Consider the following 26,486-nt stretch of genomic DNA (forward strand, 5'->3'; position numbering starts at 1 on the left):
CAGCTTAAACCAGCAAACCATTTTAGGCTTTTTAGCAGGGTATAAACCATTAGTTACATTGATCTAACCAATGAGGAGCCATCCATCCATGATTTTACCAGTGGTTACTATGGTCTTAGTAAATGCCACAGTTAAATTGGTTATGAGAGAGCTATCCTATGTGGTAAATAACAAAATGTTATCACACAAAACGAACAATAGGCTGATTATGATTTTAAAAATATTTGCCCTTGAAAAGGATTAAGCATAAAGCATTTTGATAAAAGTTCCTAATTCCCAAACCCTTCCAACTAATTCGTTTATAATGAAACGTATCTGGGCGCGCATGGATTCGTGGGCTCGCCTCTCTCCCCGCCTCTTCCTTTAACTGCTGGGGGGCGTATTCATCCGCGCACACACATACCGATCGACAACATCGCGCCGTTTTTATCTGCCTCACCAGCTCCGGTTTCCCCCCGTTCAGCCTTTCCCCGTCAACTGCCGCCATGTTTTTCTGAGGCAGAATGACAGCGGAGAGTGAGCGCAGACGAAGACGGATATAAGACTGAAAAAACGTCGAATTACAGAATTTTTTTACTCTACCAGGCGACTGTTTTTATTGCGGAGTCCGAGGAACTAATTTCTCGGTATATTTGCAAAAACCAATGGCTTAGCAGCTAATTGTAGTGTGGTTTTGTTTTCGTATGGCGTAGGCACATTTTCCTAATATATATCCTTTTTATTTCAGGATGGGAGGGGGTCCTCCCACATAAATATAAAATCCAGAAAATATTTCTTTCCTCCGTTTTGAAGTTTATACCATGAAAAAGCAAAAACACAGAAGCCTATCTGAAGAAGAACCTATTCCTGCCTGCGCTTAACTACCTCTACCAGCGAACCTACAGGAATAACCAGACGAGTGATCTCTGCGTGATTAACTGCTTTACCACGAGTCACCTGCTGTCAAAACTTTGCTTAAGCAAACTGAAGATAGAAAAACGACTTTTAATCTAATCTAAAGTGAAGATCTGACAGAGCACATTTCAAAGATGACGGGCAACATCCCTGCCGACATGGTAAGAATATACTTATTCTGTAAAGGATTTAACGGTGTACGTTATATGGTAAAATATTGTAGTGTAAATGTTGTTGAAACTAACTAGTATCTATTTTTGTGTTACCAGTTGTTTTCTTTTGTTACTAAAAATGATTTCAATAATGATCAGTATCTGTTTATGGTAACTATTCTTGAGATGACATTACTTATTCTTACTAACTTAATTCGAACTGTTACTAATATTTCAGTTAGTAAGTTAAGTAGTAGGAAGTTACTTATTCAGTTGTTACTAAGTTAGTCACTATACTAATACTGACAACTTTATTATTCCACTGTTACTGAAAACAAATGGCAATATTTTACCAAAATTGATTAGAACAGTTTATTCAACGAAATAATAATTTTACTGTATATTTGGTAGTGAACTAGAATCGTTATCTGCAAAAATGTAAATACTAGTTAGAAGTTGATAGTTCATATCTGAACCACATTCAACCGGCTCATTTAATTAAAAATGTTACTAGTATCAATAGAATAGTTACTTGTCACTATTGGGATTCTGACTTGTAGCAAAGGAATGTTGACGGAGTACTTCAATCTAATGAGTAGTAAGTTAATATTGAAAAAAAAAATAAAAAAAATAGGCATACTAGACATTATTGGATTATTTACTAGTAAAGTACTTAAAAAACAAATGAGGACATGTAACATAAAATTAGACAGTAGTTAGTTTTAAGGAATAAATATGTTCAAATAAACAAGTGTTTGTCAAAGATCAAAGAAGGTCAACTGATCTCATTGTTGCTCATGCAAATAGATTAATCCAAGATAGACATAAAGGACGACTCAGTGTTATTTATTAAATGCTTTGGATCTCTTTTTGCTGTTTCGGCAATAACCCCATCAAAATTCCACCTCTATCAGGAATTGCAGTAATGTAAAGATATCCTATCAGATGGCTTACATAGTTCTGTTCTGACTGATAATGAGGAAGTGTGATCAGGGAGACTTCAAAACAGTCACTGTTCCATTTGCACAACTGAAAATGCCTCGGAAATGTTAATCAAGGCAAATGTTCAAAACGAAACTCTAACATTAGAATCTTTGCTGTCCAGGGGGAAGATTTAATATAGGTTCTGTTTAATCCTCATTACATGCCTGTAGAGAATGACATTTCGAGCTTTGCACTGTGATGTAAGGCTATAATAGATTGAGACTTCTAAACCCCGTGGGTGGTGGTAATGCTGCTATTCGCCAGTGTAAGTGGTTTGAATCCAAGGACGTGGGGAATCTGCTTATCAACCATAAAATACAGCCCTGATTGTGTATTAAAACATTGAAACTAATATCAAAACAAATATCAACTCCTCCTTTTGGCACCAAACTGTAACACTGTTCCTGCTTGTGAGTCAAGCATGCTTTGGATATTCCAAACAGCTGATCTGGCTGTCAAACTCAAGAGATGCCGACGCGCTGACATTGCAGAGACTCTGTTTGATGTAATGTGCGCTGAGGGCTGATGAGATTGGCCTTTACAGTGCACATTGGCTGCCCTTCCGTTTCTGCAATTGAGTAGCACTAAAATGTAAATCTGGCCCTCAGAAAGGCTTCCTTGGCAACTTTAGATTAAAAGAGCAACGGCACGTATTGTTCATTGATTTTAAGTGCAGAAATGAGAGCCGACGCTGATGATGACGTTGCATCTCTTGACGTCTCTACAGGAAGAAAAGGTTTTCTCACATTATGCAAACTGGGACCAAACAGGGAACAAAGTGCTATGTTATAACCTAAAGTCAGGTATTGATTATCTAAGATTGTAGCGTTAGAAGGCCGGCTTTGAAAACTTTAAACATTCAAACCTCACGGGAAATACTTTTATGTGGATTTGCAAAGGAACGATAAAGATAATCCATTACTAGCTTTAAAATTAATCAAGGGTTTTTAATGCAGGACAGACTGTTAGTTCTTTTTTCTACGTTGGGTTTAGGTGTCTATTTTTGGTCTCTCGGAATAGCCCGTTTAGTTTTAGGATGAAATGTCCACTCTGTGAAACTTTGAATCATTGTGTGGTCTCCAGCTGAGGGGCATTCATTTGGGGGGTAGGGTTGTCAAACAATGAGAGTGTTTGTGTGTGTGTGTGTGTGTGTGAGTGCATACACATCTTGTGGGTGGGCATTTTAATGAATGGGCTTTTTTTGTTGAGAGTTCTCACTGTTTAAAAGAAACGAGATGTTGTGGAAGCCTGTAGGTGCTACATCAGATATGCTCTTTTAAAAGAGTTCGCTTTGATCAGTTGTGAGACAGAGGTGTGAAGGAGAACTCAATACTCCCTGACAGTACTGTGTCACTTTGTGTGGTGTCATGTGGTATTGTGTCCTCTGTGTGTAGGGGTGAATTAGTAGGGGATACCATCGGGAGAAATGTCAAGGAGAGACCTCCCCTATATTGTCCACACACTTGAGTAGCGTTGCTCAGCACTTTTAGAAGTTTAAATTATGTAAAAAAATGGATATGTTTAAACTTCCTCTGGACATGAAATGGCATTTTACTTCTGTAAATGTGACATTTCTGAGTTAAACAGGATATTTGATGTGAAATCAAACCTGATTTGTCATCGAGACTTTTGCAAAATTATGTAACCAAGCTCAAATCAATAAAGCTCATCAGGGAACCAGATAACAGAAGGATGTGGCTACACAAATCAGTCCCTTTGAGGGAATTATAAAATCTGTTTCATGACAGACAGACCCTCTTCTGAACCCAAACAGCCACCCGCTACGAACAGTGAAATGAGAGGTAGCCAATGTGTGACATAACTACAGGAGAAATGTACAGGGTATAAATAACAAAAGGTATTTGTTTGTATGAGAGATGGAAAAGTTGTAGAAAACGCCAAGTAACACTTGGCTAGCAAGTAACTTGGTTCAAATTCACTTGCATTTGCGTCCTTTAGTGCAGATATTTGTAGCATGTAGACAGTGTGTGATGCAGTAGCCCTTTACGTTTATGTTCTGTATTTAGGCTATCTGATCAAAACGGACATTTGGGCGTAATTGTGTGTGTTATTGTTCATTCAAGCGCGAAAGAGAATTTGATTCTGGCGCACGTCTGTGCGTTGTGTGTCACATAGACAGGACATTCACTGACAGCGCGTTCAATTTGGTCTTGTCGCACTTGAATGGGTTAAAATCATTTGCTTGAATAAGAGAGTAACGCTAGCCAAAGAATGCCAGGAAAAAAACGGATGCCTCGTTAACTGTCTTAAATATTTTTAACCGCAGGTGTTAACAGGTTAACGTTGACAGGACTAATATATATGTATATTGAAATGCATATATTGAAATATGGATGTCACTGTCAATCTCATAGGACGTGTCGTCATATAGAACTGGCTTCAGTTTTCTGCTGTTCGTTCACTGTTTAGCTTCACCTCATGCAGCTATTCCTTTTAGATGTTTCTTTTTCGAAAACATTGTTACATTATTGATCTAGCAGTGTTATTTTTCTAGTCATATTTTGATCGACATATTTTCATGTCATCATTTTATTTGTCAACATTAATTTTCATAACAGTGTTTTATTTAAAGTATTTTCATTATCTCAGTGATGGACGTGGCCCGCACACGCCCCAGAGTACTCGTTTTTGAGACCTGCTGCCAATACTCAAAATCTATTGTGAGAAAAAGAATCACAATATATACATTTCTAAGCACAGTCCTAAAATGAAGAACAGCATAAAAAAGTCTGTTTTAGCATCTGTTGTTGTATCTATATGTGTTTGTGTGAATAAATGTGACACATATAACATGGTGAGTATGATTTGCAAGTCCAGAGAGTGCTTATGGGTCAGTAAGGGTTAAAAGGCTAAAGAGGGAGCGAGAGAGAAAGGAGGGGGAGGAAGTAGCTCAGACTCACTCAATAAAGGATCCTTTCAGTAGAGTGAGGAACAATTTACAACAGCTCTGAGAGAGAGGTGCTCACACACACACACACACACACACACACACACACACACACACACACACACACACACACACACACACACACACACACACTGTCATGGAAATTTAGAGTGATTCAACGTCAGTTTCGTGTAAATAGTGCTCAGTGCCTTATTATAAGTTGTTTTAACTTCTCTGCGGTGTTTCTACATATTCATTACTGGATGTGAGTCAACATATATCTGTTTTTACATGTTTCCAAAGGTGGTTCTGTTCAAGTTTTGTGTGAGTTGGGCAGAGACTGACTGCAAGGGTTGTTCCACTGTAAACAGTGGCTCTCGCTCGCCTTTATGACATCATTGCACAAGCATTCTCTTGTAGTTGAAGTCACAGATAGAAATCTCAGGCCAGACTTCCCTTCTCTTCCTTCATACCTTTCCCTCTTTCTCCTCCAAGCCAGCCAAATGTTTTTTTCTCTGATCATAAGATGTGATCTAAACAACATTTTGACTTCGTTTTTAAAGATAGTCACTTCTAAGGCGACAGGTGTGAACTATAGCTAAAAATGGGCTAATATTTGATATATGAATCATCAGAGCCATTTCAGAGAATATATTTTTACCTTGTAATATTTTTCATCAAAAATCATAATTCAATCTTTCGGTGAAACGTCAGACTTGTCTCTGGTGATGTATGACTCCAAACATTGTGTCCTCATAAACCCCACCCTTCTTAAAATCAACTGCAAGCTCAGTCAACAAGTCAACAACCGATGGATTGAACCAAGTGCCTGAACTGCATTTTTTGGTCATATTTTTCTACAGTCCTACATTTTTTCTTATTTATCAATTCTGCTGTGGACTGAAATATAGGACATTTGTGTTTGCACAAATGAATACAAGGCACATGGATTTGTATCAATACAGTGTTGTGTAAAAAAAGATCAGACATATACATATAAATACATCAATATTGAAATACAATTGTACTGCCACATAGTCTGCTTGCTGAGAACTGGTGCTTATTTAATACCATTATGCACCCTGTTTGACAAAAATAACAAGAAAAAGCTGTAGGACAAACTAGAGTCATGACTTTCAATGGAAAATCTTCTCTGGGCTCGCCCCAAAGAGAAGATAAAAAAAGATTTTCAGTCATGAAGTTGGTCTGTGGAGCTTTGTCTGCAGTGCTGTAATAATTCAGCTTGAGAACATGTGCATGATAGTAATAATAAGTGATGAGAAGGGTGTTTTTCAGGTTTGTAATACGTGGCTGTAATACAATATCAAAAGGCCATTTCTATCAGACGGCCACCTCACTGATGGGGAGGTAAGTGAATGGCTCCCCTCCCCCCACTCTCTCTCTTTCTACAGATGTCTGCCCTTTTTCAGCAGTAGCACGTGGACAGGGCCTGCAGGGTAGAGGCTGCCTGCCTTCATCTGGCTACAGGAGATGAGATATTGTTCTCTCACGCTCCACTCGTCTTGCTTCTTTTCATCTTGAGTGTATTTTCTGTTCTCATATTTCCCCACAGCTCCGTCAGGAAATTATTTATAATCATAGTATGTCAAAAATATTATTATTATATATATCATTTTATTTTTATATGGAGTATATATATATATATATATATATATATATATATATATATATATAGAGAGAGAGAGAGATAGATAATTTCTAATTATTCTCATGAGGCAGAAATCTGGTTGTATTTTCTGGCCATTCTCTATTGTATAATGTGTTTAATTAATAGAGATCATCTAACATTGTGACCTTCAAGATGTGTCACATTGTCCTTAAAAGCACCTTAAAGGAATCTTGTTTCAGTTCTAAAAAGGTCAGAGTTCTAGGTTTGTGTTTATTCAGCGCCCCTGAGTGCACATTGCTAATGTGTTTTATAGAAGATGTGTAATTAGCCTCAAGATCAGGAAAGTTTGTACAAAGATGAGTCATTCTCAGATTCAGCATTTATTAACACCAGTGTGAAGACACGTCCACTTATGTGATTGGCACGTCATCAGACGGGCCTGTATTGATTTCAGTGATATTACCATTACCATCCATGTACCCTTGTTTTCTCATCCGGTGAGATGCATCGTTTGGGCCGGATGAGTGTGTGTGTGTGAGTATGTCTGTGTGACTGATTGTCCTTCAGGACTGCTGATGGGGCATCTGGACAGGCTGAGACTGCAGTTGCTGGTGTGCTGTGGCCATGATTAAGTACGGAAGCGGAGTGAGTGAGTCGGGGAGAAGACCAAAAACGATAATGGGACGGGAGTAAAGGAAGTTCTAGACATCCATAGAGGAAATGATTGCAAAATGATCACTTTTACCGTATTATTGAGACCGGTCCATTATGGGGAAAAAATCTATCAAGGAAGTGAGGAATTTTTTGGCCACCTTCTGTGTGTGTGCGGTGTGTTTTTACAGGAAGTTTTGAATCCAACAGCTGAAATCTATCTATCTATCCATCTATCTATCTATCTATCTATCTATCTATCTATCTATCTATCTATCTATCTATCTATCTATCTATCTATCTATCTATCTATCTATCTATCTATCTATCTATCTATCTATCTATCTATCTATCTATCTATCTATCTATCTATCTATCCATCCATCCATCCATCCATCCATCCATCCATCCATCCATCCATCCATCCATCCATCCATCCATCCATCCATCCATCCATCCATCCATCCATCCATCCATCCATCCATCCATCCATCCATCCATCCATCCATCCATCCATCCATCCATCCATCCATCCATCCATCCATCCATCCATCCATCCATCCATCCATCCATCCATCCATCCATCCATCCATCCATCCATCCATCCATCCATCCATCCATCCATCCATCCATCCATCCATCCATCCATCCATCCATCCATCCATCTGGGAAAAAACATGTTATTTCCCTCCATTTCTTGCTTTGTTATAAGCATGACAAGGCAAACGCAGCTGAGAGTAAAATCAATCACTTTATATTCAACCTATCGCACATCAACTCATGCAGGGAACATCCAGGCTCTTTTTGTGTTGCTTGTACATGGCAATTTTGCCCATGTGTGTGCGCACAGCCATGGCTGTGAGTCAGTTCTCAAATTCCTGCATTCATTTGTCCCATCATCCACAGAGATCTTGGAAATAGACAGGGAACTTTACAATTTCTCTATATCCCCTGCAGTTTAATTTCCCATGTCTAAAATGTGCCATCTTATTCTCAGATCTCATGTCATTTAATGCGGTTATCTCTTTCTCATGTGCCGCGCTCTTCATAATGAGAATTTAAGTGTCTGACGCACATCTGAAAGATATCACATATTAATAAATGGCGGGGTCTCTTTTTCTCAGATTTTCGGTCCCCTAACAGTCTGTCCAATATCATGAAAAGAAGATTTTATATGAAACATTTCAGTAAGGAATCATTCTGTGGGCTGGAATCTATTCATTTAGAAGCTCTGCCTTGAGAATAGTGGCCAAATGAGCTAGCTATTATCAAACCAAAGCCAATGGTCATTGTGTTTTTGACCCTGGCTGAAGTGAGACATTTATCCTTCCATTCCCATGTCCAAATGCATTTCAATGTGTCATCTTGTACATGTTCATTGCTTCAACTCCTGCTAATGCAAATAGGCCAGACCATTTTATATTCTGCTCAGAATTGAAGTCAAGGTGACCTGTAATGTTGAATATCTATGCAAATCCCTAACGAAGGGTGGTTTACCGTACTCAGTGGTTTTAACTTTCTCACCAGAGAATGAATCAGATCTCCACTGCAAAGCGGAACAACCTGTTCTGTCTCATGTTGAGAAATAAAAAAAACTGGATTGTACGGGCTGTACTGTACCTGACAGAACTTTGTTTTTCTATATTTGTCCTCTAAAGTTTAGAAAACATTATTTTAATGTTTAACTTTTACATTAAAAGTTTATCCATTAAATTATTTTGCTATAAAATTAACAATTTTGCAGCAAAATAATTTAATGGATAAACTTTTGCCGCTCTCAATTATGTAATTAGTAGACAGGAAATGGGATTCAAAAATGACTTTTGCAGTGTGACGTACTTCTCAGTGAAACAGGATGTTCTGTATAGGGTGGGAATTCATTTAATCTATTGGGAATTGACTGGAATATAAATAGCTAAAAATTATGTAATTTGAAAGGAAAATAGAGGTAGAACAAGGTACACTACTATTTAAAAGTTTGGGGTCATTAGATTTAAAAAAATAATTAACATACGTTTCTCATACTCACTACATTCAGTTGATCCTTCAGAAATCATGCTGATTTGGGGCTCAAGAAACTTTAGTTTTTATTTAATATTATCAATGTTGAAAACAGTTGTGCTGCTTAATACATTTTTCTTCCGGATTTATTGATAAATAGAAAGATCAAGGAACATTTTGTAACATTATAAATGTCTTTACTGTCACTTCTGATCAGTCTAATGCATCCTTGCTGAATAAAATAAACGAAAAAACGTACTGACCAAAGTGGTAGAGTGTTTCTTTTAAAGGAAATATTACAAAGAAAAAACATTTTCTTTGGAATGATATGCATTGATAAATCATTCACAATAAGACCAGGAACATGTATTAAGAAATTAAATGGGGTTAGTAAGTTGTGATTTGTTGACTCTTTGTTTATTTAAAGAATGCAGACAGTCAGTTTAGGTATAGGTACGGTAAACCCTAATTTCAAACTGAGGAAAGAAATGACACTTCCATTCTTAGAATGAGATGCTCTGAGAAGCTTTTTCACACGCTCTCAGATATGCGGGCGAAATCCCACTAACGCCCTGACTGATGAAATAGAGATGACTGAGTGTGATCACAGTCTTCAAAACCACCTCGGTCTCAACTACATCACAGACTCCTGGAGACAGACAGAGATGACACTGTTTGAACCAACACTGTGCTGTCAGGGGGAAGATGGATGGCTTCCCTTTTCTGTCTCGTCTGTTTATGACTGAGGTTGAGTTCGCACACAGAAGCTGACTCCGAATACACTGAGCAAAGTGAATTTTTGGTACACACAAAGAGAAAATGTTCATCTTTTGTTGAGCAGTATGATCATATTTTCTCAATTGTGTGGTAATTCTTTGTTTAAAGGGGTGGTTGATTATGATTTCACTTTTTTAACTTAGTGTGCAGTGTAATGTTGCTGTTTGAGCATAAACAACATCTGTAAAGTTACAATGCTCAAAGTTAAAAGCAAAGGGAATTATTTGCTTTTAAAGAAATAGTTTTTTAAGGACTACAACAAACGGCTGGTAGGGACTACACGTAATTTCTCCCGGGTTAGCAACATCACCAATCCTAGAATTTACATAAACCCCGCCCCCTCAACACGATGATATCTCAAAACATAATTTCCCATGACACATAAGCTACATACATTCATCAACTAACTATTCAGAAATGTCCTGTTGCATTCTACATGTTGTCACTTCTTCTTAAGTCTCTCCATCATTGTCTGAATCCGGTTTGAACAAAAAAGGCTAAAAGTTGTTGAAATTTTCAGTGCATGTCTGTGTGAGTGCAAGCTCTTGAAGCTCCGCCCCCTGTGCCGGGATCAGCAGCTCATTTGCATTTAAAGGAACAGACACAAAACGTTGCGTTTTTGCTCACCCTCAAAAAGTGACAATTTTAAAATCCTATATAAAAATATCTGTGGGGTATTTTGAGCTAAAACGTCACATACACACTCTGGGGACATCAGAGACTTATTTTAATGGGGTCTGTTAAAATATCACCTAAACAACTTAAATTCTGTATTATCAAGCTTTGCTGATTAGCCAAATATAATCATAATATACTGTACCTTTATTTTTTACAGTATAATAAGGCAATAGTGGTTTTTACAACAGTGTGAAACTTCATTGGTATCTTTACTAATGAAGAGTGGAATGATTATTATTTCTGGGCTAAGTGGTTTTCTCCTAGCTTTTTTTCCCCCCTCTCAATTTTTCTTTGCCATGTCTAACTTTGTCTTTTTACTACTTTTTACTTTTTACTATTGTTGCGGCTTAATATATAACAATTGCTATTGTTGCAGCACTTAATATAGGTATAAATGGGGTCCTATTTTGGAGACGCTTCATGATCCAGTCACTTGAACTTGAGTAAGTCCTGAGTTTGTTGATAAGACACGGATCAACAATCCTAAACTTGCATTAGGCTTGTGTGGTCTTTAATCCCCAATGGCTCTTCCTTGTTGCAGGTGACTTGTTTTTGTATTGGAACGCTACATCATTGTTCTTTAACCAGCTTAATACAGACACAACCGATCTCACCATAGAACTCACTAATTTCCTCTCTCTCCAAAACGGACAAATCCCTGCTGGAGGCAACGTTTCTAATATTGTTTTCATTGATGTGTGGTTGCGTAAGTGCTGTGAGTGTGTGTCTGCTGCTGCTCCCTATTGCATAAATGTCATTCCCAGAACAATCTGGCAGACCTCTATTCTGGGATGGTCAAAGCCGGTCGACATGTCACATCCACTGTGGTCAGCATTTGTTGTGGCTGCTTTTAGTTCAGACGTCCTGTCTGACACACTCATTACTGTCTCTCTCTCTCTCTCTCTCTCTCTCTCTCTCTCTCTCTTTCTCTCTCTTTCTCTCTCTCTCTCTCTCTCTCTCTCTTTCTCTCTCTCTCTTTCTCGCTCGCTACCGAGTTGTTTATCCTTCTAAAGCAGAGAATCTCCTGCTCAACTTGTGATACCCAAACGCTACAACCCCTTAGAAAAATCTCTAGTACTTCACGCTCTGTTTAACTATAGCAAACCTGAGACACCTGCTCTGGATGACATATCTGTTTTCAACATGTCAGCTATGGAAAGACTATTGCAGGTGTTATTTTAGTAGCTTGCAGTGCCATATAACAATACAGGTGTCACAATGAATTATTATTCAGTGCAATATTGCAGTTAAATCATGCTTACAAAAATGCATGATCATAATGACAACAGCAGACCAATACATCTTCAATATTCAGCTAATATTTTAAGATTACCAGCATCCGCTAATAACCGTGCCTGATAAACAATTTCTACATCTAATGTCTATTGGCAGAGCCTTTGTTGTGCTTTATGTGTTTCTGTTGTATACATTTTTCCATCACAGTGGAAATCCCATCGCCGGCCTGTAGCCTCACGAGGGACATGCTACGTGTCGCCTGTGTCCCTAAGAAAGTGTGTTTGTTTGTGCAGGAGAGCGCTAGGGGGTGATTACATCAAACATTACATCAAACATTCACCCTGAAGGGTTGGTTGCGTGGAGCCGGGTCTTCCTATGCTGGGATTGGTGAACATATTCTGTGAGGATGCAGTAGTAGAGATAAATATTGAGTGGTATAATAATGTTTGGCATAGCAACTGCTGTCTTCACTCAGAGGGAACCACATGCTCCTGGCTAAGACTAGTACCAGCGTTACCCTCGCCTATGAAATCATTCCCCGGCGGATGTTTTTTGCTGAGCTTGTTGTTGTTTTAGTTCCTTGGAAGCAGTGCTGCATGCCGTATTACGTCATTGTGAGATTTTGTCTGCTCACCAAGGAGATGGATGGAGGAGGAATGTTTCGAGCAGACGCATCCCTGCATAACACATATTTCTGCGGTTAGAGCGGCTCTTCCTCCTTTCTGCGTACATTTGGAAACAGTGTATAAATCAGCTTCCTCCGGTTTTTGCTCATTGGCATTCACCAGGTGAAGATGATATGTCATCATTAGACAAAGATGTGGAAAAGATGGAGTGACATAGTGAAAGATGAGATACGGCGAGAGAGAAAGAGACAGATGAAGAAAGACTGCCTGCAGGTGATTCAGGTCAACGCTCTCATAGAGGAGCCGCTGCCACGGTTACCATCTCTATGGAAACTAGGAGGTGTTCCATTGTGTTAGAACCATAGATATAAGCATAGATGCCTCATTAGCGGGTGTTTCCATGGGTCGCTATACGTAAGCTTTTCGCTATATTGAACCGTCAAAGCTGGTCTGAACACTCAAGGTTAAGTTTACTATGCGTCTGCTAGCGTAGTTAGAGGCATGAATGAATATCTAGAGCTTTAATAGACTTCAGCAGATGATTTAGCTAAAGTAACAAAATAAACCTTATTCCACAGCAGCGCCTTCTTTGATTTTTAAAGGGAATGAAAGGATGGACATGATACATCTCATCTGTGGGTTATACTGTTATTTAATGTGTTTTTGGATTGTTGTACAGACGGCACACTGCCAAAAATATCTTTCCAAGAAACTTCAGTAGACATAAAACTCCAGACAGCGTAAGTTGCGGAAAATCATAAGTGATCTAAGAGCTTTTTTCAGCTTTTTACAGCAGATGCCATTGAAATATACCATAGACTATACCTCACAGCTTCGCTTTCATACCTGTCTGAATAAGGTCTATCTATAAGGCGAAGGTGTCAGCTAACATTAAAAAGTTACCATATAGTATAAAAACCTGTAATATTGAGTTATAATACAAATAGAAACACAAACCAACACATTCCCACGTATGAAAGGTTATCCCATTTCTTTGGATTTTTTTATCTCAGCGGTTTCATAACCAGAAGCTGCGCAATGTTGTGGCATCAATGATTCTTACTGTGAGTGACGACATGCTGACCGCTCCAAGATGGCGGGCGTGCCGATGTGTCCAATGTGGCATCTATGTGTACAAGTCTATGGCTAAAACTGCCATCCTGATGTTTTTAGCTGGCGATTGCCAACTCACTGATGGCAGAATGACACTCATTTTCAGTTTTGAGTTAAACATTGTTTCTTCATAACCAGTGGCTGACAGATGAGTCACCATGAAACAACAACCCATTTTTACCAGATTTTTGGACTAGACTTTGTCCATTGAGTCCATTGTATAGTGAGGACTTTGTGATGTCATCGGAAAAGGAAAGGTGGAACAGATGGAGCATTTTTTATTAGAAAATAATACTTTTTTTGTCATGTTTTAATTTCATTTTTAGTTTAAGCACCAGTACTGATAACCAATGTAATAAAGTATGGGCTAGATGTAGTATGTAATGTAATTTAAATGGGTAATTTTTTTAGGTAATATATGGGTAAAATTTCTTTGAAATTTACAACAAATATTAAAAAAAATAATGTACATGTATTAATCATTAAAGCTGTTAGTAAATGTAAGCTAATCAATGTTTAATCGATGCATTATTACACTTTGGTCTGTTAATCAATGCTAGTAATGTCAAACAAACCCAAATATCAGCCAATTGATGCTTAAATATGACATTTATGCTGGATTTATTTGATCGCAAATGCAGTAAAGACTTCTGCATTATATTTTTGTGGAAATGGATACATTTTATTTGTAGGATTCTTTGATGAAATAGAAAGGTCAAAGGAACAGCATTTCTTTGAAATAGAAACAGGAAATGTTTTTTTATCACTTTTTATCACACACAAGTCCTTGCTGAAAAAAGTATTCATTTCTTAGAAGAAAACTCACTGACTCAAAATCACGAGTCATTATGCTATTCATTATACACTCTTTTTAACAAGAGTGTATATTTGACATATTTACCAAAATAATACTATTCACAATATATCGATTTTTATTTATTTATTGAAATATAGGTTTCATCTCTTTACATTTGGAGGATACGAATACTAATTTGAAGAAACGGGTCTTCTTTGGACCTTACACTATTTCTGTTTTCTGACTTATATAAATCAGCATATGTATTTTAAAAGCTCTGAAATGGAGGAGTGAATTGGCAAAAATGTGTACAGAAATATTGCGATAAGTAGATATCCTCTGGTATTTCCTTCCTGTGTGGTGGCTTCATAAAATAGCCACATACTAATCCGAGCCTAAATTAGATTTGCATGTGTATTTCTGCGTGATCAAACAACCATTGTTGTGCATGAATGTGCGTCTGTTTGTTGACTGATACTCTTTCCTTTGAGGAGACTTAAGATTGTGTGTGTGTTGTGATCTTTAGATGAGTTGTTTGAGTGTGCAGGCTCTTGCTCCTGGCTCTAATCTGATTCTATAAAGTGCTTAGGAGGATCTTTGTTTCCATCTGCTGGTTTTCACTCTGTTACATCACTGCAGCTGGCAATGTGTGTGTGCGTATAGAGGGAGGAGCTTAATACTGGATCTTCTAATGACACTCGCATAGTAACACACGTGCATTGGACATGCACTGCCCCGAGCCCTGTCCGTATCTCTCTTTCTCAGCTTGATACATCCTTAAAATTTTAAAATGGGTGACACTCTGGGATGTGAATGAATATAATAATGGACTTTTTGCAAATGATATTGCTTGAGTGCTTGCACAAACAAGCATAATTGTGCTGATTGAATCACTGGTGGTTCGCAGGGATAAAGTGGAGAGAATTATATAAAAGATTTATGAAATAATTTCTCAACCGCCAATCTTCATTATTTTTATTTATTTATTTTTATTTAATGTTAAGCAGAGCATGTATACCCTTCAATAATGTAAACCAATGGTTTTTTTTTGCAGTTAAATGAAACTGAGAACACCATACTCTATTATTGGAAGCTAAAATCATTATCAAATTAGTCAATGTATTGTTTAAATGAACATGCAAGGAGCATGAGATTGGGAAGCTTTGACACTGACAAGCTTTTTAATTCTGTGAAAATATGCTTACTCCAACGCTCAAGTATTTTTCCATCTCATAAACCTCTCAAAAATGTACTGTGGCAGTACCATGCAACAGTGACAGTATAATACCATGGCATTTTGATATATATATACACTACCGTTTAACATTTTGGGGGTGGTACGATTTTTTTTCAAGTCTTTTAAACTTACCAAGGCTGCATTTATTTGATAAAAAAAACAGTAATATTGTTTAGCCATTACGCCAGTCTTCAGTGTCACATGATCCCTCAAAAGTGATTCTTTAGAAGAAGAAAAAAGATTTTTTATAAAAAAAATAAAAACACAATACTCTAATTGGTAGCTATAAGAATAATTAAATTAGTCATGTTTATAAATGAATGTACACAAGGGTCATGAGATTGTGAAGCTTTGTGTCTGACAGGCTTTTTAATTCTGTGAAAATAATGCAGATCTTTCTCCAAAGTTCTGTGTGCACAGATTCCATGTAGGCCTGCGAATAGCATAACTATTTAGGTATTGTTTTAGCAAACCAACATTCAGTTCTGGCTCCATTGTGGTATGAAAATCAGAAATACATGATCACGCTACAAGTTCAAATGGGTTGCAAATGCCATTTCATGTTGACGAGGAAGTGTGTTGTGGATTCTGACCGAGCTTCTAACGGCTCTATTGTTTGTGTTTGTGTTTCAGATCAACTTGAGGCTCATCCTGGTGAGTGGAAAAACAAAAGAGTTCCTGTTCTCGCCAAACGACTCTGCGGCCGACATCGCCAAGCACGTGTACGACAACTGGCCAATGGGTGTGTGATGATCACATCTTAAAACACTCACATATTGTTTTGAATGCATCCCCCAGTAGAAACTGTTGGCTCTTGTGAAGGATTGTCAGGCTTTTGTTTCCTGCCTTTGAGTAGATTCCTCTTTACAACCCTTTTCTGTTTTCAGATAATCTGTGCTGCAGACAAATCTGAGTCTGACCGAGTGGTAATCCCATGCAGAGCTAGATTCCACTCACTGTACACTGACCTAAAGTCAATGACATTATTCAGGGGAAAAAACAGAGCGTCTGAGTTTGTGTTTGTGCGTTTATACTGTACATCTGTCTGGCCGTCTCTCCGCCTGTGCCGGAGGACTATGTGGTTTGCATTCAAATATTCCACATACTGTTCTAGTACGATTATACACACACATACTGCTGCTACCTCTGAATTGTAGAGAAGAGCAGATGGTATACAGACTCTTTCATCTGTTTCTACACTGTCTTGGCAACCCATCTGAAACTGCAAGTGCTTTCAGGGATCTGGCCACAAGCACAAGTTTAGCTTTTTCCACCTGACTAACCTGTTAAAAACATACTGTTGCAGTACCATGGTGCAGTGATGGTAAAGTCCCCCTGTAGTCAATAATTGTATCCCTTAAAACTCATCTTTGATCACCAAAATGACATTTAAGCGTTTTTTCCTTAAAATAATAATAATTCATGCCATAAAATAGCTTGAATGTAACTACACCCTTGCCTCATTTAGTATACGCGGTTCTATGATTATGCAAATTAGCCCCGCCTCCACTCACTCACACCAGCTCAGAGATCCACTCGTTGACGATCACATGTTGACCTGATTGGTTACAAGGTAGTTTGTGACGTCAGAAACACCAGCGATTTCAAACCGCGATTTTGAAACTGTATTTGGTTCACTGCAGTTTTAAAGAGAAAATACTCAGCAATGGTGTTGACTTATGAATGTGCATATGGTTTGTCTTAAAGCATATTAAAAACACTCACCACAGGGGGACTTTAATGTTTTTTAAAGAGTTTTTTTTTCTCACAAAGGCTGCATTTATTTGATAAAAAAACAGTAATGCTATTTAGCCATTACTCCAGTATTCAGTGTCACATGACAAGATCCTTCAGAAGTCATTCTAATAAGCAGATTTGGTGCTCAAAAACATTTCTTATTATCAATGTTAAAAAAACAGTTAATATTGTTTTACTTTTATTTTGATTATTATTAACTATTTATTAGCAACTTAATATTTTTGTGGAAACCACAATTTTTTTTTCATGATTCTTTGATGAATAGAAAGTTCAAAAGAACAGCGTTATTTGACATCTATAGAAATCTTTTATAACATTATAAATGTCTTCACTGTCACTCATCAGTTTTGAGGCATCCTTGCTGAATAAAAAATTATCAAATTCTTTCTTTCATTACAAAAATCTTACTGACTCCAAATTTATGAACGGTAGAGTTGAACGGAACGGAATATAAAAGGGCATTACTTTGGTAAATGTCCAAAAAACAAACAAACATGGTTTTACCATGGTTCCATGTTCCAAAAAACATTAGCCTATATTTTTACCAATAAATACCAATATGTGGATATCGTCTGGTCAAGCTAGCTAAGGTGCTTGTTTTTTCGTTTTTCGGAGCTAACTGACCAGCTTAAGCCAGTCTGAGACCAGCAAGCCAACTTAGGCTGCAGTTTTAGCAGGAATTATACATTTTTATTACCATTTCTTCTTCCCATCAAGGGTTTATTTAAGTGTGTCATTTTAATTTAATTCTTGCTTTGAATAGCTCTTATATGAAAGTCATCAGCCCTTAATTCCAAGGAATATTAATGAAAAAAAGAAAAGGAATACTGTGAAAAGAAAGGCTTTCTTTGTTGCACGGTTCGTAAACTCCATCGGGGTGGTCTGGGATTGAATCAGAGTTTTATTCATAGCAGACGAGCACAGCAGAGCTCGACCTCACGAGGACACAGAATGACCATCACTTGAGTCTTGTGATTGAGCCTCCATGTGGATTGAGTCAAGAATGAGAGAGATCGGTGGGTCATATGAATGGATAAATGAATGACGTGCAAAACAAAGGAATGAGTAATGTGGAAAGACGGGTAGAAAAGTGCCTCCAAAAAGAAATATACTTTTTCTTCATTTACTCATCATATACTCAGCCTCATGTTGTTCCAAGCCTTTGACTTTCTTTCTTCTGTGCATTAGAACTTACATTTTGGTCTGTCTCTTGTTGGCTTCAGATTTGTATATTTTGTGTACAACACAAACATGAATGCCTCTCATTCGTTCTGTCTTTAACAGACTGGGAAGAGGAACAAGTGAGCAGTCCGAACATCCTGCGCCTCATCTACCAGGGCCGATTCCTACACGGCAATGTGACGCTAGGAGGTGAGCTGCCCTCCCACACTCCTCTTTACCATTATTTATATCACATCACACATGCTCTGTTACTGTTGATTATTCATTAAATCATTCTTATCAGTCCCGAATCATGAGTCTGACCGATAAGAAGTTGCCTGGCCTTTTCTCTGCCAGGTGAATGCGCTGTGTCCCATTTCACTTTTATGACTGCACAAATATTTATTTTGGCTGTGTCCTGGGTTATTTCGGGCCAGGGTGAAGTGCGGTTTGATTCCATCACAGGTCAGCTGATTGTAAGGATGTACCCACAAATTCAGCTCCCAGTCCCTATACACTTAAAAGTAACTATTCTCAAGTCATGAAAAAACTCACTTCATGAAATGAAATGAAGTCAGAAATATTTGTTCAATTCAGCAGCGAGTTTTTCATTTAGCTTTGAGGGAAAAGAGCTGTCTATGAAAGTAGGAAAGCACTGTCCGACAGACCTGTCATCAGGGAAAGAAAACAGGGAGGAGAGGAAATTCTTTGGACGTGAACAGGAAGAATTTTTTTATTTCTTTGGTCATCACTCAAGCAACAATAACAGATTGAGTGGGTTTGTGAATGTGTGTAAGAAAATGCATGAGTGTGTGTATATATATATATATATGTCATCTCTATGTCTGTCTGTCTGGCAATCTTGGCTAAATTGTGTTTAGTTACGACTATAGAAGTATGTTTTCCACTCAATACTCTAATAAATTAGGTCTCTTTTGTCTTTTATAAATATTTGTGACATGTGAATAGTTTAAGTTTACTATTTACTCATATCTAATGGGTTTTGCGGTGTTTTGCCTGGGCAAACTTTTTCCCATAGTTGAGTAACTATAATTGAGTAGAAACTCAATTTCTGAACTGTTTGGCTGATGATGTGATGGGGGTGCGCAGGCAGGGTTTGCCAAAGAAGTGTCACTTTGATAATACATGCTGACACCTTGATTGAAGAGAACCAAGGCATGAATCTGTGGGGCAGAAGGCAGCAGCAGTGGTCTCAAACTCAGTGACGGCTCGCAATAAGGCACAGGCTTAAATGCTACACTCATCCAGGGGTTTACTTGTCATCTTGTTCCTCTGTCCTATGACTTTTTTATCCCCTTGAAAAGTTACTTTGGTATCATAGATGTACAGCTGCATTAGTCTCTCGTTTGTCCATTCAGTCTAACACTTTTTTTTGCTCGTGTCTTGCAGCTTTAAAACTGCCTCTCGGAAAAACCACAGTGATGCATTTAGTTGCCAGAGAGACGCTGCCCGAGCCAAATTCCCAAGGTAACCATTCTGCCCTTTCTCTTTTCTGTCCAGTCCTCCTTCACTTTTTCACACGCTCCCTGCCTAACTGCAGCCTTCACTGTCTTCAAAAATCACCAGTTTATATGTGGATCATTCTCATTCTCTTTCAGAGGTTTTAAAGTATTGTATCACCAAAATATATTAGTTTTAAGCCTTATTTTAAGTTTTATTTTTATTTAAATTCTGAATTGAAGGCACATTTTCACGAAAAAAGAGATGCACTATTTATTGATGTATGGTTTTAACATAGAAAGAAATATGAGAATGTATGTATATTATATATTTGTGGTTATTCATTTAAGTTTGAGGGGACACTTTAAATGAAAGATAGTTAACACTTTACAATAAGGTTTCATTTGTTAACATTAGTTAAATACATTAGTTAACATGAATTAACAATGACCAATACTTCTACCGCATTTATTAATCGTCATTAATGTTAGTCTCAACATTTACTAATACTTTATTAAGATCAAATGTTGCATCTGTTAACATTAGTTAATGCACTGTGAACTAACATGAACAAGAACATTTTTATTAACTAACATTGACGACGGTTAATAAATGCTGTAAAAAATATATTGCTAATTGTTAGTTAATGTTATTTAATGCATTAATTAATGTTAACAAATTAGACCTTATTGTAAAGTCGTTATAATAATTTTCAGGTGAATTCATTGTTGTTAACGACGAACATTAATTAAATATAGAAGGGTTCTTTTAAATATTTTTTTTTCTAATTAATTTTTATTTATTTACTTGTGTATAAACCACTTACAATTACATAGTACCTTGTTAAACTATTAATATTACAGTGTGAAATAAAACAAAATATACATAAATGAAATGAAGTAAACCCCACATAAAATAAAATAACAAAATAAAATACAATACAATTTTAAATTGAAGTCTTCAATTGTTACTTTAGTAATAAGGTGCTGTAAATGTATATTTTTAATCAAATGTCTTTTATATCATTATTTATGTATGCTGAAGCACTCTGTGCACTGACAAATGTTTTGCTGGGTCCTGCTGTCTTATTTACCAGTACTGAAGATAATGGCTCTGCTCCAAACCCTAGTGAGCTTCCATGCTGCCTACATGGGTAGCTGCCTTTTAAGTCAAGAACCTCATAAATGTTTGATTTGGAACCTTTTAAATAGTCCACATTCACACAGCAGCAGAATACGGTTTTCAGTCCTGTATTTGAGTCCTCAATGCGGTTACGTTCACACACAATTCAGTTATTTACGAGAGTGACAACCGTATTCTATAACCAAACTCACACCCGTAAACAATTAAAATAGTCTTTTTAAGCAGTTTTTAACAATACCTTTTTATATTGAATGAGATTTACTTACATTTCTCTCACTTTGCCCATCATCCTTCACCAAGCTTTTCAAGGATGCATTCTGGGATTCTGGTGTAAAGAATATATCCAGAATAAATATTAATCTTAGAAGGAAACATAACCATGTTGCCTGCGTCTCTGAGAACAAAAGTCAAAACAGAATGCCTATGATGCCTTCAAATTTAGTTTAGGCAGGCTACTATGGTTTAGGAACAGAACCATTGTTTTGTTTTTGTGCAGTTGTATTAACTTGCATGTGTTTTCATTTCAGGTCAAAGGAACCGGGAAAAGACTGGAGAGAGCAACTGTTGTGTGATCCTGTAAATACATCCCTTCATCCCTCAGAATGAGTGTGTCCTGTCACCCTTCGCCCATGCTGCTTAAACACAACTACTCACACCTGACCAGAACGAGAGCTTCACTTCACCTGGAAAGGGAAAAAAACATCACACCCGAGCGAGGAGGAGACCAGGCTCGGGGAACGCATAGTCCTTATTGAAGCCAAAAGATGTCAAGAAAATCCAACCTCGAGAGCAGCAGATAATAAAACCCATCCCGCCAACACCCTCACACACACATTTCTGGTCATTCTACCTTCATGCACACCCAGCAGACCTGTAACTCGTTTCATCATGCTCACTCTCACACACAGACACTCACTCCTTCCCTTTCTACCGGTTTGCACACGGAAGAGGCCCTTGTTTCGCTGTTTTTTTATTGCACAAGGGAGACGGGTCTGATGAACTTTTCACGTTAAGCGATGCACCACGTGCTCACCAAGCTTGGCTCGGATCCGGTGCGGAGGCGGAAAGGCATGCCGTCATCTACATCTGAAATAATAGCACACACTTCACTGGCGGTAACCTCCGCTACACACGCCCCCCCCGATAAAATTCTAATCGCCACATGTAGTCTATTGATTTCAGCGCAGGAGAACAAGTATTGATGTGCCTGATGAACGTTTTAGAAATGTTGATTATACGTTTCCATGCGTTTTAAATGCCCCATTCTGGTCATGGAGATCCAGCGTCCTGCTTTAACAAGTTCCGGTGCTCGAGTAGCCTGTCCAGGTGTGTTTCGAGCGCAGCAGTCAGGAATTTGCAGGAAGGTAGATCTCCAGATGTTGGTTTGATTCACTCATGGAAAGTCTAAATAATCAGTGACATTTGCGGCTGTGTTTTGACAGTCAAACAGTGTTGCGCCTGCCCTCTTTAGATAGATCTGAGCTGCTCTCTTTCAGGAAGGGTAAGATTTATCCCTTTATTTTCTAAGTGTGGTGGTGTAAATTAATGCTTGCGTTTGGAGCCAGAAGATAACTATGGAATGAAGTTTGGCTTGGTTTCTATTTCCCCATCCCTGTTAGATATAAAATTTGTTTGCACAATACAGAAACATGAGCTGTTTCATTTCTAAATCTGTGTAATTTTTCTTTCTCCTCCTCCCTTTTTAATATTTTTCCAAATGGGAATTGTATTCGAAGGTTACATATGTGTAGAGTATATTTAATATGAATCTTATAGAGAACATAACTATAGATTGTTGATATATATTGGTGTCTAGTGTATGATAGTCTAAAAACAGTTAGCACATTAGCATTTGGAGCAGTGAGATGCTGACAATGTCATGTAATTTAACAGCAGCAAACCCCTCTCTAATGGCTGAACAAATTACTGTACTGTTCTCTTTTTCTTCTTCAAATGTTCATAATTTGATATCTTTTTTCTTCCTTTGTCTTTTTCTGTTTATGTGGTCTTTGCTTTTTGTGTTTTCTGTTTTAACACCGCACTAGGTCTGAAAAATATTGGTCCTTATCAGGGTTCAAATCTGTACAGAGCTGAAGTTTTTAAAAATATGATTGTAAATAAAACTAATGCTTCTCATTCTCTAAACTACAAATGGAAATACATCTATAAACTGAATAAAGAATCCAGAATATTGAAGTGAAATGCTTATTGCTTGATGTGTTCACTTTCAGATTGCTTATGAGTTTGAGAGGGCTAAATTCATATAAGGAGTTGAAATCCTGTTTGGATTTTAGCTCTATATTTATAAATAAAAACATACTGTCTTTCTTGGTCCATGCAATACTATATTGCGTTCTATAAAGCATTTTAATTAATTAAATCATTTACACACACACACACACACACACACACACAGATTTCCCTCATGGGGACCAAAAAATGTCCCGTGTGATTTCAGATATTGCCATCTTTGTGGACTTTTTGTCCTCAAAATTTAGGGTTTACCTGGACCACACACACGTTTATTTAGCTATCTAAATGTGGACATTCTATAGTAATGGGTTTTATACTGTACAAACGGATTCTATCCCCTTACACTAACCCCACCCGTCACACAAAACTTTGCATTTGTACATTTTCAAAAACCTTTAATTACTTTTTTAAACCAGATTTACAAATGAGGATGTCCTCAAAGAGAGGTATTTGGTCACTTCTGGGTACAAATTGGTCCCCAAAATGTAGTTAAGTTGCTACACACATTTACACACAATGGGCCTCATTCATGAAACATTCGTAAATATACGAGTAAATATGTGAGTGATTTGCGCGTAAAGAGACCTTCCCGAAAACTCTTCTCCTGATTCACAAATACTTCGTAAACGTCAGATGTGATAGTGAAACGTGTGTGTGTGTGTTATGAATTCCAATCAGTCGTAAATGGGACGCGCGTGCACGCTCATTCTCAATTACCATAAATCCCGCCCATTAAATCCGACTGACAACTATATATGGGCATCATATTATGACACCAAACGAAGGATTTCAACATGTCTTCTCAAAAGCGAATGAAAAAGAACAATTTCTCAGATGCAGAATTTTATTATCAGAAGTTCATTAAAAACGCCACATTTTATTTTCAAGCGTAGCCTATAGTGGCGTATCAGGTCCTAAAAAAAGGAAGCTTGGCAGCATATTACAGATGCAGTTAATGGAGTTTCATCTGTTAATCGAACAGTCCCAGAAGTGAAAAGAAAATGGTTCGACATGAAGCGACTGCAAAAAACGAATTAGTTCACTTCGAAAAAATATAGCCCAGCCCTATTGAAAGCAATTAATTATTTTATTAAAGTGTACTGTTTGCAGATGCTATTACTGGCTCTCATAATAAAAGTAAAAAGAAAAACCATATGTATTGCTATATATAGGCTAATAATATTTTTTCAAAATGCTGTGTGTAAATGTACCTGATTAGGTGAATTAAAATGCAGCCTTATTAATGAGCAAAACGTTCGGAAGTTAAACGCACTATTTACACGTGGTTGGGAGCAGGTGTAGATTTCTTTCGTACCAACTAACATTTGGAAAATACGAACATTTTAATGAATCCGAAAATTTACGCCAGAACCACTTTACACACGATTTACACAAGAATTCGTTCTGCTCGTGTTTCATGAATGAGACCCATTCTTTGTGAGGACATTGATTGTCCAATGCAATCTTTAGAGATTTCTTTCAAAAACATAACAAAAAATAGTGTAGGCTACTCTAAAAGGGACTATATAAAAATACAGTCATCAATGTTAGCTTCTCTTTTATATTTTATTAATAAAAACATCAGATGTACAGGTGAAACTCGAATAATTAGAATATCGTGCAAAAGTTAATTTATTTCAGTAATTCAACTTAAAAGGTGAAACTAATATATTATATAGACTCATTACATGCAAATTTAGATATTTCAAGCCTTTATTTGATATATTTTTGATGATTATGGCTTACAGCTTATGAAAACTCCAAATTCAAAATTAGAATATTGTGAAAAGGTTTTCATAGCTGTAAGCCATACTCATCAAAATTATAAAAAATGGCTTGAAATATCTCACTTTGCATGTAATAGTCTATATAATATATTAGTTTCATCTTTTAAGTTGAATGACTGAAATAAATGAACTTTTGCACGAAATTCTAATTTTTCGAGTTTCACCTGTACAACAGCTCCGTTAGGCCATGAATGTCAAATATCGTTCTTACTGTGAGCTTTTTGCGCCACCTTGTGGGTAAAATGATAATTACCCTTACACCTCCCATTCACAGATTAAAATCACATTAAAAAATGTATTATACTTTTAATCTATATCTATTTATAAGTATTTATTAATGTTAATATTGCTCATTGTAATTGTGTTTTTGTGCAGAAATATCAAAAATTAAAAAAAATAACTAACGACTAAAAGAAGGATCCGATTGATTCAACCGCCATTCGCCCCCTAGTGGAAACAAAATTTTGATCTAATACAAAACACTTTTTAAGGAATTGATTTCAATGTAGAGCAAATATACACCAAGACACGCGATTTATAGTAATACAAAACATGGATTTAATCATGAGAAGCTAGCAACATTGTTTAACGGTTCATTACAATGAAGTATTTGGCATGGCAAGTATCAAGTTTAAACCAAACCACGTGTGCTTCCATGGGAATCTAACGAGCACACAATCCACGGCCTTCCACAGAAACACGGTAAGAGAATAATTTATTTATTCTGCTCTGTTCAGCAGCACTGTCATGTGCATCAATTCATGTTTAATGTTACTTTATTCAAATGAGATTGGAAATGTGAAGTTCTTTGAAATGTGACAGTTTGTCCAGATTTGAATTATTTTGATTTAATTTAGCATAACACGCGCATGTAGCCTAATTTTAATTAGTTTGAAACACTAATGAAAACTGGTAGCCTAACCTCCACTCCGCCTTATAGTAAGACTTTATATATATATATAAAATATAATAAATGATATAGGCTACTTTCCATGATCTTTAAAAGCACAAATATTCCATGTAGTATTTTAATTAAAGAAGCTAAAAAACCTGAACACATAATAATTATAATAAAACTGTTTTACATGTGCAGCAGGACATGCACCTTTCCACATGTCTCTTTATTCAATCTTGAATCTTCTGAGCATTTTTTTTTGTTTGTTAAATCACCATTGAGGGCTAATAACCCACTGTGATTTACTGTGCTGGTTAAAGAGAGAAGAACTTGTCTATTGAGTTG

General features: G+C 37.1%; 2 protein-coding genes across 2 annotated transcripts in view; both read left to right on the top strand.

Annotated features, from left to right (window-relative positions):
• Positions 1-301: 301 nt before the first annotated feature.
• ubl3a (ubiquitin-like 3a) lies at positions 302-23,402 on the top strand. Its single transcript, XM_079600752.1, has 6 exons — positions 302-626; positions 728-1,055; positions 16,317-16,425; positions 18,726-18,812; positions 20,013-20,090; positions 21,734-23,402. The coding sequence occupies exons 2-6, from the start codon at positions 1,029-1,031 to the stop codon at positions 21,784-21,786; spliced, it is 354 nt and encodes a 117-aa protein (XP_079456878.1). The 5' UTR covers positions 302-626; positions 728-1,028; the 3' UTR covers positions 21,787-23,402.
• A 2,308-nt stretch (positions 23,403-25,710) lies between these two features.
• LOC306991336 (olfactory receptor 51E2-like) overlaps positions 25,711-26,486 on the top strand; it is a gene marked incomplete at its 3' end in the record, with an annotated part of 93,478 nt that continues 92,702 nt past the window's right edge. The window contains exon 1 of the mRNA XM_079599067.1: positions 25,711-25,948. The remainder of the gene's footprint in view (positions 25,949-26,486) is intronic.

The sequence above is a fragment of the Phoxinus phoxinus genome (assembly GCF_949152265.1).
Source record: "Phoxinus phoxinus genome assembly, chromosome: 23".
Classification (NCBI taxonomy): Eukaryota; Metazoa; Chordata; class Actinopteri; order Cypriniformes; family Leuciscidae; genus Phoxinus; species Phoxinus phoxinus.

Coding starts and splice junctions, on each gene's coding strand:
- ubl3a (XM_079600752.1), top strand. CDS start 1,029: ATGACGGGCAACATCCCTGCCGACATG. Junction 16,426..18,725: donor GTACGACAACTGGCCAATGG/GTGTGTGATGAT, acceptor TGTCTTTAACAG/ACTGGGAAGAGGAACAAGTG. Junction 20,091..21,733: donor GCCCGAGCCAAATTCCCAAG/GTAACCATTCTG, acceptor TTTTCATTTCAG/GTCAAAGGAACCGGGAAAAG.